General features: G+C 50.7%; 1 protein-coding gene across 1 annotated transcript; it reads left to right on the top strand.

Moving 5' to 3' along the window:
* Positions 1 to 4495: 4495 nt before the first annotated feature.
* On the top strand, positions 4496 to 10441 carry LOC119094526 (uncharacterized). Its single transcript, XM_037217584.1, has 4 exons — positions 4496 to 4545; positions 5100 to 5291; positions 8832 to 8950; positions 10422 to 10441. The coding sequence occupies exons 1-4, from the start codon at positions 4496 to 4498 to the stop codon at positions 10439 to 10441; spliced, it is 381 nt and encodes a 126-aa protein (XP_037073479.1).
* The last annotated feature ends 3009 nt before the right edge of the window (positions 10442 to 13450 follow it).

Here is a 13450-nt window from a genome sequence, read left to right as displayed (position 1 = left end):
GCGGATGCATTTTTCGATGCTGTGCGGTGATCGGAGACAGGTGTATCTTAGATATCCAGCTTTCCATTACATCGGCGCAGCTCAGAATCCTGCCGATAACGAACTGCTCGCTCCCCATGTGCGAAGAAAAATATCACGGACACATGCGTCATATTGAGAGGCAGCCTGATTAGTACGTATATGTACAACCCTTTTTTATAACTTTATTCCGAATGGTTTGCATGGGTGACTTCGGGTTCAGAGTACACGCCAAGCATAGCTTGCTGCGTGTACCCCGAACCCACCACCCAAGTCGTGCGGTCCAGTTCAAGGGATAGTTTTGCCTCCGCCCTTTTGCCAGACAGGACTGCGGAGGTTTTTTCCGTGCCGCACAATGCTGCGGCACGTAACGCTGCGTCCCGGGCCTGGGTTGACACTTGTTGGCCAGTTGCCAGCTGACCTTTTCACGCCAGGCAGGTCAAACAATGCGCCCACTCTGGGACTCGCACCCAGTGCCGCTGGATTACGAGTCCAGCATCTCCTCCTAGACCACGGGGGCGACAAGTGTAAGCGGTACACCAAGATTGGCATCCGTTCTCGAGTACGGTTTCGTTTTCCTCCATGGTCTGAGTCAAGCGATCTGTCATATTGATGGGGCAAAAAAGGCTGCGTAATGCCCAATGCTCGTGCAGTGCCATTGGGCTAATGCTGTATTTATCAGATGCCTTTAGCCCCGAGCATCGACATCCCGACGCGACGCAAGTTGCTAACTCCCTCTCCATTCATCAAACCGAGTATGCAGACTGTGCAATCGTTGTACTTCTTATCATCTGTATTCTGTGGTATATATGGAGAAATATGCTCCATTTGTTTGAATATACATCGTGGCGAAAAAAGAGAAGAACGATTACTGAGTTTATCATCAGTTATCACCCACCCCGTAGTGAAGGTGGGGGAGTGCCCTACCCCTCCACTCCCCCATTTGGTATGCGCCGAATCTCAGGAGCAAAAATATGGTCCGTCCTGTTTCGGGACTGTCAACCCGACCGCCAGCACCACCTGCGGGGCCCTCGCTCGTCATCTCACCTGCCCGTGCCGTGAAATAATGAACGGGTCGAGGCGTGCGTGCACGAATTGCGAACCCAAACCATGCGACTCGGTACCCGCATCACAAGCCTCCTCGAGCAGTTCGAACCGCCCGATTGGGACGCAAACCGATCCTTCGATGCTGGCAGAGTTCGCTGATAATCTCCTCCGGCGGCGGTTTGTGCGGTTCGGACGGATTGCTTCACGCCAGCCCGGCTAGCCCCGTCATAAATCCGGCTCGGCGCTCACCGCAGCCTGTTGCGGTTACGACCAGTCGTCGCTGGCGGAAAGGTCACGGAAATTGCGTTTGGAATGTCACGTGAGAACGCCCTCGTGGGAAGTCGTGCGTTCTCGTTGGCGCTGTGCTATGTGTCATTTGTACGGCACGGAACTCGAGCTTGGAAGAGCACGCAAGCATATGCATCTCGTCAGCAGACAGTTCGTGCCAGGTTTCACGATTGAGCAAGGCCTCCGCTTGAGGCTGAACCTGGCGAGAAAACGACACATCCAGCCACCAGTAACTTTGTGAACGTGGCCACACTGTGCGCAGAGCTGGTGCCTTTATGACACGGTTGACGGGCATGTAGCAATGTGGAGGCTTTGCATAGCTCAAAACATAGTTTTGGAGCCGGGCCTCTGCTTTAAAAACAACTTAACAATTCAGCATGAGATATGTTTTGGGTGCATTGTTGCTCCCGGCGGTGCACACAGAGGAACGAATCAGCACGTCTTGGAACCCCAGACACTGATCGTATTTGCATTTGAAGATCTCTATCTATGTGCTACGATATCATTTAAGTGGACTCCTCTTCCAAGCGTGATCATTTCACTAGATGATATGCTTAAATGCGATGCTATATCTACCGCGTGTTACCGCACGGAGAAGCCAACCTGGAGGCATTCGCGGATAATATCTAACTTACCGAAGCCACCGGCTACTCATGGCATTGTAGCCAAACCCAACTGTTACAAATTCCAAAACAACTGTACATATTAGCTATTAAGCAATTTCCATTATTTGCTATTTAGTTCCAAATCATGGAGGGGTTCAGGAAAAGCTCACATCTAAACTTTCTGTGGTTTGACTGTATGTGACTGGGGCAAATAATGGCCAAAGCATGTGGAAAGTAGGAGCATTGTGTAGTGTTTCTAGAAGAATCTGCCCCACGTTTCGTACATATCTTATCCAGACCCGTGGCAAACCCTGCTACTCTCTCAAAACTTGTGCCAATTCTAACCCGTTACCTGTCTTACACGGGCACTCCACCAAAGCGTTTGAAGTCATCCGAAACACATCTGCAGCAGCTATGTTTAATAATGCCAATTCATTTGTTAACCCCAATACCTGAAATTCTGCCAGTGTTTCTAAAAACATTGCTGTGGGAGTTACATATTCCTTGCGCAATAAGTTCTTGCAATGCGAATAACCGACCTTCCAAAATCAGACAGTATTTGTTAAATAAAGATACTGAGCATTCACTGAGCTCATCCGTGATCAAGAGCGCTACTGGAAACGTCAGGGCTTTTGACGTTTTCAAAAGAAGTCAGATTGAAGCCGAAAGACGGAAGTCAATTGAATTTGTTTACTCAATTGTTGTGTTGCCTAGGAAAGTATCTCAGAGATGTATGGCTTCATCTAACACTTCGTTGTTGGATCAGATTAAACGATTCCCTAGAAATTGCCTTCGCTGAAACCATGGCCTGGCCTTTACCTGCCATAGATCAGCGACCTTACAAGTTAGGTCTAAGTTTTGATGCCAGACGATCTGCTATTCAACTGTCTACAGCTAAGCAAAATTTGGCGCTCCTACGCCGCGCCGTTCGGGAACCATATTGGAAAAACATTCGTGAGGTCAATTTGACCCCTGCCCGAGCGTGTGTTAGTCTAAAAACTTTGACGTAAGCTTTATGTAAGGCTTGCAGTTAAGTGCCATTTCCCTAGATGTCTGATTCGCATATGAATTTTGCATTAACAACGAACGTTATATTGGAGTGGCTGAAATGAAGTTTAAATTACGCAAATATTGTTTATGTATGCATCAAGTAAGTTTCAGTGCTTCCAAAATGTCCGGAGCATTTTGCTTCACGCGCTGATCGAGGCCTTTTTAACTGCCGCATAGCACACCAGCCACCCACAGGCCATAAGGTTCTTCTTTTTTGGAAAAGCGCATTGTTTGTTACGGTCAAGCTTTGATGGTGCCGTGGTGGCAGCACCACGGCAGCTGCCGCGCAGTAAATTGCTTGTTACGAGCAAGCTTTCATGGTGCCGTGGTGGCAGCACCAAACGGCAATTGCAGCTGCCGCGTAGTAAATTGTTTGTTACGGTCAAGCTTTCATGGTGCTGTGGTGGCAGCACCGAGGCAGCTGGCGGGCAGTAAACCGCCGTTACGGTCAAGCTTTCATGGTGCTGTGGTGGCAGCACCAGCAAGCTGGCGCGCAGTAAACCGCTCGTTACGGTCAAACTTTCATGGTGCTGTGGGTGGCAGCACCAAGGCAGCTGGCGGGCAGTAAACCGCTTGTTACGGTCAAGCTTTCATGGTGCTGTGGTGGCAGCGCCAAACGGCAATTGCAGCTGCCGCGCAGTAAACCGCTCGTTATGGTCAAGCTTTCATGGTGCAGTGGTGGCAGCACCAAACGGCAATTGCCAGCTGCCGCGCAGTAAACCGCTCGTTATGGTCAAGCTTTCATGGTGCTGTGGTGGCAGCACCAAGGCAGCTGGCGGGCAGTAAACCGCTTGCTACGGTCAAGCTTTCATGGTGCTGTGGTGGCAGCACCAAGGCAGCTGGCGGGCAGTAAACTGAGTGCCTTAATACTGTGTCGCCACCGACTGTGTTAATAGCCTCAACTACACTAGGTGACAATTAAGTAAATACATAGTTTCCCATGCACCTGGTTTCCTATTTAGTTGTGTTTCGTTTATTGCAATGCTGCACTTCCTTAAATATGCGTCTGCTGTGGTTATCCCAATGCTTTAAAATCAAAGTAAAAAACTTATTTCAGGCTACCATTAAGCCTTTGTAGGTACTCAAGCCATAAAACAGCACTGGTACATCATTATCCGTTTTGATATTGGTTTTGGTCATCCATCCCGGAGCCAGAGAAATCCCAACAATTAATTCTACAAATCACTGCCTATGCTTTGCTTGGAGTCCGTCCGTGTTGAGTCTTTGCCCGACTTCGGAGAGCGCTGAACGGGCAATCTCGCTTCCAGGAGTCGCCGTTCCCCTGCCGCTGCTGATGCTGCTGCTGCTGCTGCCGTTGCTATCCGGCACGTCAGCCGGGGCCCGCCTCACTCTCCGAGTCCGCCAGCGTCGTCAACTTGGTGACGGATGTGGTGGCGCGCGCCACCACCGCCTCCGAGGTGCTCACTCTCAACCTCACCAACCTCATCATCTGGTGGTCATCAAGGCCCATCGTCATCGTCTTCGGCATGTTCGCCTTCGGGGGCGGCTCAACCTGTTCGGGAACCACATTTGGCAGGTGAGAGCGTCGCAACTGGTGGCGAACGTTTGGATAGAATGGGAGGAAGTGCCTTTCCAGTTTATCGTGTCCACATCCAGCCTCATCCCAGCATCAGTGACTGTGTTCGACGTTGTAAAGGGGTAACCTGTCTACGTGAGATGGACTATCTTGTGTGTGCATTTGATTCAGGTGCCATGAAGAGATTTGGCGGCTGGACTGGGCAGCATGATTGTGTTCTTTCAAATGTAAAGTTACTATTATCATCGCCTTTAACCGTTTCTGATAAGATATGCGGCGCATTTGAAGCAAACACTGCAGCATAACACTTCAAAACGCATTTTACAATGTCTAAAAATGACGATGACATTTGACGCTGTCATCGATCTTGGTGAAGCAATGTTTGCCCGATATTCGGAGATAGTGGAAGGAGGTCTCACGAGAACATATAAACGAAGCCATGCTAGTGGTGCTCTCGTGCTTATTTCGCACGTGATCCCCTGTTCTGCGCTGCCCTGAAATGGAGCGAGCTGCTCCAGCAGTGCCGGACGCGTCGTACGCTACCTTGCCCGCAGGTCTGCTGACTCGGCGGAGTCGCAGCCCTGGCTGGACCGGCAGGACATGCTGCTGATGCTGACGTACCTGCTGAGCTCGGACGGCGCCGGCTACGGCTGTCTGGACCGGGTGGCCTGCGAGCAGCCCGATCGCGCCAAGCAGTACATCACCGCCGGCAAGATGCTCTTCAGCGGCGCGAAAATGGTGGACGGGTGAGGCCCGGGATGGGGACTGGGACCGCTCAACCCCGCTGATTGCCGGGGCCACCTTCCTGCTGTGAAGGAGAGTGGCGTCCTCAGCTGGCTTTAGGGTCGGACCGAGGAATACGTGTCCCTATGCAGCAGTGCGCGTCTCCGTCCATCCAAACGGCGCTGCTGATGGTGGACTGTTCTCAACGCCAAGCGTGGTGGAGGATCCCGTGCCACCGAAACATGGCCGGCTTCCTGGGGAACACACATGACGGGTACGCCATCAGTCACATGATATTTATTGCTTAATATTATGCAACAATATGGCATGGATTTTGAGACTATGTGATGGCAATGGCATCCCGCGCCTTCGTGATGATCTCTGCAAGGTTTGTCGGCACGTATTAGCGTCATAGGTTAAGTCTTTGCATAAGAAACGCACGCTCGACGGTAATTGCGTTATGTAGCCGCACTGCCTCCTTTGAACCCACTGTAAAAACTGCCGACACCGTAAAGTGGAAAGTGAGATGAAGTTCAAGCCTAGGTCACAGCGTGTCAGTTGGCCTTGCAGAATGCTTTACGGTATTCTCGTGATGTTTTTGTTTTCAGTCGATGTCCTTTCCGCATGCTAACGCATGCTTACTGCGTCCAGACCGGGACAACTGCTAAGTAAAACCTGAGGCAAATTAGCCCTGGCCTGTATCAGAAGAGTCGGTATTTCACGAGTGAGGGCAATCATAATGCCACCCGTGAATTGCGTGTATCATGGCAGCCCCTAGAATCGGTACAGACACTAGGGAAGCAAATGAATGGCGTGACAGCCTTGATGTCATTTATGAACCATGAACCGCAAAAATCGTCGCTTTCTGATAAATTTCGGCTAGTTACAGGCTTTGCAGTCTGGACTAAAAGCGCTGAAGTCCTTTCGTTTTTGTGCAGGGGTCAAGAATACAACACGCAGCCCGCTAGTCCGTATAAGTCGATGGATTTCCGGTGGCTTTAAATCACGATAAGTGTCTCATTGAGTCCACTCACCGGAAAATAGCCCTGGCATATATGGGTCATACCTCTTCTGCATGTACAAATAGAGCTCTTTCGACATCAGCTATGTGGCAAAGCAGAGCATGGTGTCCTCAGGTGTGCTGGCTACACGCTTTTCCAATTATGGCGAAACCATAGCGCGCGCTCACCAAACCGCACCCGCCTCACGCGTGCACTATTTCGAGCCCGTCGGCGGCACAACATTGCCCCACGAGACTGCGCCACTGTCGCCATCGCATCACAAGCGACTCCAACTGCACCCCCGCCCCTCTCCGCTACCCTCTTCTAGCCGCGGGCATTGCTCGGGCGCGTTCCGCCGCGTGCCCCGGGGCGGTGGGCGTGCCGTCGGGGTCACGACCCGTGACCGGCGTCGACACCGACAGCGCCGAAAGTAAAAGTGCCGCCGGCGACGCGCCATTGTGCCCGGCGGGCGATGGCTGGATGCACGCTCTAACAGCCGCGGGCGGCAGATGGCGCGATAGGTCAGTGGAGGCGCCGCGGGGCCACTTTCACTGGCGGCGGCGGCGCTTCTTGTGGCCGTGGGCGGCGGCCGTGACGGCGGAAGGCCGGTCGGAACAGGAACTGGCCAGGTGGGAGGGGCAGGGGAAGGGCGAATCTCCGGACCGTGGACTGCCAGGAGAGGGCGCTCTCGGGTCGCCGATGTGGGAGGGGTGGCGACTGGACGGGGTGAATTGTTGGACAGCGATTGGCGTAAGGCAGTCAGGATAATAGTAGACGACTGTAAACTGGCAAGAACATGAGCGTATTAATGGAGCAGGGCAAAAAGGCGTCCTTTTTACGGTTCACCCATCCTAGTGCGAACAGAAAATGGATACAAATGCTGCTTTTTAAATCTAACAAATGCCGAACAATGGGAGCGCTGACACTGCGTTCTCTCTTCTGGCATGAAGCTGCGGAAGGCAGCGCTGTCAGAATAATGGCACCGCTACCGCGCATTTGCTTCCCATACCATGCGTGCCAAATAAAAAAACTTTGTATAATCTAACAGGTAAAGAAGAGATTCTTCGTGATTATAAAAATACGGAATACATGCAAGCAGTATAACGCGACTATTTACGTTTTGAGTAAAGGACAGTGTTTTTCTAAAGCCACAGCCCCCATTAAGTCCTACGCTGTTTTTGCATAGCTTGGGCGCGGTTTCAGGCGGGGCCGTCGCGAAATTTTGCGATGAGGCTCAAAATATAGCCAAAGAGGCTAACTGAGGTTGAACCGAAGGGAGATCATGTTCTCCAGGTGCAAAACATAATCTTCCCGATATATGGTGTTTTTGCCATACAAGCTGCAAGTTCTTGGCAACCTGTCTTTTGCCAGAATTGATCTCTAAGCAGGCTAAAAAGACAATGAGTGGAACGTGATACTGGTGTCCGAGAAATTTAAACAAATTATCGAATTGCTGTTGTCTCCTGGTCGTCCGGTGTTCGACCTCTGTTAAAGATGTCAGAGCAGGAGTGTAATTTCCCATTCAGCTTATGGGCCTGCATGCTTCCGGTTTTGAAAAAGTGGGCTAAATTTATGGACGAACCCGTGTGTTGGTGCACTGGGGGATGATAGCTTTCGTCATTTTGCACAGCGCAGCCCCAACTCACTGCGCAGAACTAGGCCTCCGCACCAAAACAGCTTAAAGTAAGGACTCAGGAAGACAGGGCTTCCACAGACGCTTCAGCTGTCCCATTACATCGACAGACCAAATGATGTGAATGATACAAGTTTTATCTGTACTTGTATAACGTCATGCTTGCTTTCGGCATTTCTGAAGGGCTACCTTTACCAGAATCATGGTGGCTGCATGTTGCGATGTTTAGCAAGCACCTTTGTGGCGTTACAAAACCTTGCAATGTTGCAAAAGCCGTTTGTTCAGAAACTTGGAGTGCAGCAATGCAATTAACTATGATCAGTATATTATCTTCTACCCCGTCGGATGGCAACTCGTGGTCGGACAATCTTTCACGCACGATAGATCACTGTTGTTGCTTTTAGTGTTTCGTATGGACGTGATAGTCATGCATCTACGGGTCGTACTATTACACCTATTGTCTGTCATGTGCTCTGCAACAACGATTCGCCGTGTTTTGTGTCGTCCTGTGATGTAAATTCTCTCTAGCTATTTACTTTCTGCCATTTTGCCATAACATCACATGTTGCTTGAGTTCAGCAACAGATGGCACCACAATATCCCTTGGGGATATCGGAAGCATATCTCCGACTTCCTCAGTTATCGACAGTTACAAAGGTCTTTCAATCAGGACGTTTGCCAGGGGTTTAATGCATTACACGGCCACGTACTTATGTTCCTGCTGCGTGCATCAAACAACTCTGGTCCACATTAGCATGTGCATTGACAGCTTTGAAAAGAAATGATTACACATGTCCCATATTTGCGGTCATGCATTACACATCAAGCATATATGTCTCATCTATGCATGCATCTTGCATGCACACATGAATGATACACGAAAATCTTCCACTCATCAATCTAACTGACGCTCGCCGCTCCTCCCGCAGGATCCTACCAGTGGACAGCAAGTACGAGGAGGTGCTGGACGGCATGCAGAAGGCGGTGTACCACGGCCAAAGCGGCGGCGTGTGCAGCCTGCGCTACCGCTGCTCGGAAACACTGACCCGTCCCCCACCCCGTCCTCCTCTCTCCTTTTGCTACACTGTTTTCGACAGCAGCCGGCGGCGGCAGCCCCCTCGCCGCGGCGGCACCCAGCTTTGCTCCGACAAGGCGGGACCAGCGCTGGGCGAAATCAGCGCTGGGCGGGACCAGCGCCGGAGGAGCTCGCGTTGCCTGAGACGTTCCCAGCGCCCTCTTTTAACACGGAATTGTTGATTGATAACGCGGGTGAGCCCGACCGTTCGGCGATCGTGGCGCGTAATGTCCGCTTTGGCAGCTGGCTGGAGAACGGCAGCACGCCGTGGCGGGGGTCCCGACAGAAAAATGGCGCGTGCTTTGGGGCAGAGCGGAGCCTGTTGCCAGCCGTGAATCATGAATATGTCCTGAAAACGCAACAGGTTAGTTTTTTCTAGGACTGCCACGTTTGGAATAGCTTCTCTGCCGTGCAAGAGCTGGAGAGTTCGTTTTTAAAGCGGAATATCAACACAGTTTCTAAGCGGCATATCGTCTACCAACAAAAATCTGCAGATGCAATGTCGCCACGTTTATCCAAGCCTACTCGCCGCAGTAACGTAGATCAGAGTAAAATGTGTATACAAGGCATCAGTCAGGATCGCCGTTTCTCTCATGCTTGGTGCGATATGTGTACATACATGCCGCGTGTGTTCCGCTCATGTGGGATCTATTTATTGTGCATATGTACAGCGTTTCAGAGATTCGCACTAATCTTGTCCATCATTGAGACAGGCTAAGTCAATTAAATAAGACCCCACCGTAACCTCCTTTGGCGGGCGATATACGAACATTATCACCAGCCGCATTGCATAGCTGTGAAAGTGCGTGGTGATCTTTTTTACGATTTCTGCTTGACATTTAGTTGTACTTGTACTGTGAATACTCAATTATTGCTTCAACTGTGCGTGCATTGCCTTAGGCGTGAAATGCAATGTCTTGCGTCGTGCATATTTCCGAACGGCTTATCATAAGGAGACGACTGAAGTGCTTTGGCAGTTACGGCAGTGCTTGCTTATGATCTGTTTGACCAGTGCGGTTTGTTTACGTTTTCTGCCGTTGTGTTACTTTGCTGGTGTCTGTTACTTTGTGCGAGCCTGTGCTCACATGATCAAGTTTTGTGGACATAGTGATTACAAAATGAAACTGTGCGACTATTGCGTATTGCTTGTTACATAATCTGTCCAGCGTTCACGCCGGCTGGCATCTTTCGTCAGTGCTTAGAGAGCCGTTTGCGCAAATGGTTCGTGTTGAATCATTGACTTTTTGTTGGCAGAATAGATCATGGTCGGAATATACGGCATCGCCACAAAGCATGTGACTGGCACATCATCACTTCGACACGAAGGTCCTCAAAACCAAACCTTCAGGAGCGAGGACGCATGGCAGTCGACTGTGAAAGGCCAGTAGGCTGCTGGGGATACCACCATCTCAACACACCCGCACACCGTCGGCGTCGGCGGCAGATGCGCCAGACACGACCTGACCTCGCGCCCCGCGTCTGACCGGCCCAGCTCCCCGACGCTGCGCCGGAGGGGGGGGGGGGGTACACTGGGTCACAGCAGCCGCCGGTGAAACCCCGCGCGGCACACAATGGCGCTGGTGCGACAATTAGCAGCGTCTAGACGCCGTGTCGACGGGGACCATTGTCCATCCGCGCCCTGGCGGCACGCGGCCCGGGCATTGTTTACCACCCGGCAGGCGCTGGGCGCAGCTGATAGCCGACGCTGGCGTCATGCGTCATCGCTGGTGACGACCATGGTAGTCACTATAATCGCGGGGCATTCACTGCTGTGTGCGGCTGCATTCGTCATGGATTGTGTCGTAACACTTCACGTCACGTACCGCGATAACGGAACGGTCGCGCGCGGGCGGGCGTTGGAATGGGCAACGGTGTGGCTCGAGTTGATTGGGGCGTGACAAATAACATGCATGACATGCGGACTGTAAAAAGGCGGGGAAGTTAAGGAGATAAGAAATGTCACTCGTATCGTGGTTGCCCTTCTTGATCACTGATGGTGAAGCAGCGCAGTTTGTCGCAAATGATTGAGCAGGCTGGAGGCAAGCGCAGTTTTAAGCAAATCGTGCCCAAGCAACATCCATGTTAAGGGGCTCTTTATCCTAAACAACCTGGCGTGGATCAGGCTTTGCATCTCTCTATGACTATTTCCATCGGTGAAGAATGCGGTGCGGCAGATATGGCAGGGGTCCCACCCAATCACGTGAACACAACTGTAAAAAATCAAATCCATTGGGCGAGACTTGCAACGGGAGCTAGGTCACCCGAACGTGAACTAGCGTTCTTCGTTCTCCCGTGTGTTTTCCCTGGGATTTGTCCAGCATTCTCTCCGTGATAACGTCTCTTGTTCTCTTCAGTGTTGATTACGACCCCAATATTTATGTGAATCAGATCATGAAGCTGCTGGAAAGCAAAAACACCCTGGAAGCGGAGGTGGACAGCATAGTCTCCAGTGCCTGATGTACCTTCAGAGCAGGTTCGGCCCGTAAGTTCAGCTCCTGACTGTGGAACACCTTGCCATTAAACTAGAGGATGCCACCCCATTCCGGCGGATAAGTAAAATATCATGTTTGGGTGAGGGGGGGGGGGGGGGTTACGTTCAGTGGAATGACATCTTTTGAAGTGTGGTACGAGGCAAGCGAAACAGTAAAAACGCCATGTGGATTTTTTTTTAATCGGCATAAGCGAACGGAACTCGTCGTCATCCGGTGCCAATGAGAATAGAGCGTCGTCGTCACTGGGACTTTACGACGCACTCAGAGGCTTAGGCTATATGAGGTCGCCTGCCTAACATCCTGGCAAGAAGCGCGGGCACCACGGAAAATCAACACAGCGGCCATCAATGCATGGCAATATCCGACTTTTATTCGGTTGGGAGCCGTAAGTGCTCTGATGTGCAGCATCCGCATACCAGACGTCCATCGCTGGAATATCGCCTGACTTTGAGCCTGCCGAGGACGGACCGTTTTAATGGGTCAGCGAATTAAATTTGGAATAGCTTACATTCCAGGTGACCTTGGCTGCTGTATTTGGAAATAAACGGCAACAATTCGTGTAGAAATTGCTTACAAAAGAGAGCTACGCACCACGTAGATGTCACGACCCGGCCCATCTTGGTCCAGGCCATAGTGCTGCTGGTTTCGGGAAAAACGTTTGGGGCTTCTCGGTCTGCTGCTGGCATACCTATGGGTCGCACAGCGTTGAGGTCGCCCAATGATTTGAGAGAAGACATATGCACCCACACCGCACTGCTTGTTTAATGTTTTATCTGCTCTAGTTACCTAGCTTTATCATTAAAAACGCCCATGAATGTATGGAACAATGGTTTGAGCGATTGTGTGTGAGGGTGTGAATACATTAACAAGCACTTTTGACGGACCATTTGCTTATTTGTGTTATCTGTTAGTGTTAGTCTACACTTGGCCGTTGAGATTTGGGACCCGTGCTTGTCAATTGTTCTTCAGCATTTTCGCGATTTGAAAATTGTGCGTTTTCCCATGTTTATCGAGTGGAGATGTAATGGCAATACCAAAACGTTTACGTGTTGAAATGTGCCTTTGATCAGGAAGCCTGCGTGTAAGTGTTTTGCAAACAATATGACACAGCTTTCAAATAACTGCAACTGTGTTAAAACCCGGTCAAAAGAGCCACTGGCCGGGGCCGAGCAGACGGCTGCAACTGCAAAAATCGCCGTTTAGCTCACGTTAAGACTAACTCGAGCTGCGTCCCTCGCTTTTGTACGATATCGAGGCCAGACGAGTGTAGTGAGGTAAGAGGTGTAGTTTCCTATGCCGCAATGGTGCGGTGTAAATATCCAGGTCTGCCTGGACCTTCGCCCCAACCTCCCAGCCGGCCAACACCTGCGCTCGCTGGTCGGGAAGCTGGGGCACCAGTCATGACTGGGAGTTCGTGTATGTCAGAAGCCGCCTGTGTAATAGACATTGATCGTTGAAAATAACAGTGGCTTCCTTCTCTGTGATCTTCCATGATGTGCTGTCAATCTTGCGCGAGAAACCCAAGCCTGTTATGAAGGGCCCAGGGATATGACATGGTATGTCAATATAGCGTAACTGAGAAAAAGAATGTTCGTGGGAGGCGATTTAGCGGTAAAAAATGGCTCCTTCCATGAGTTTTTGCTTTGAAGTATTCCCTGATGATGCGTTGCACGTAACGCGTGTTCGGGAAAAGCAAACAATGAAAAGAAGTTCGATGGCGCTTTGTAATTTACCTCCAAGCTACCGTGCGTTGATAAGACTAGTCAGTTAATTCATCAATTAAACAAGCCATGGTGGGCGACACCTGGCATTATTGTGTGTGATAATTGTGACTTAAAGCTAATGCCTTGTATCTTGAGAATATCAGAGGCTTGATGAAACGTCGAATAAATATAAGAAAGGCGACAGAAACGTTGTTTACTTGGACTTATCTCATTTTGGGTTTTGATTCAGTTCTTAACAAGCACAGCCAGAAAGCAAG

The sequence above is a fragment of the Pollicipes pollicipes genome, unplaced genomic scaffold (genome assembly GCF_011947565.3).
Source record: "Pollicipes pollicipes isolate AB1234 unplaced genomic scaffold, Ppol_2.1 Scaffold_4002;HRSCAF=4701_pilon_pilon_pilon, whole genome shotgun sequence".
Lineage (NCBI taxonomy): Eukaryota > Metazoa > Arthropoda > Thecostraca > Pollicipedomorpha > Pollicipedidae > Pollicipes > Pollicipes pollicipes.
The sequence above is the reverse complement of the archived record's forward strand: the minus strand, read 5'-3'. Positions and strand labels throughout refer to the sequence as shown.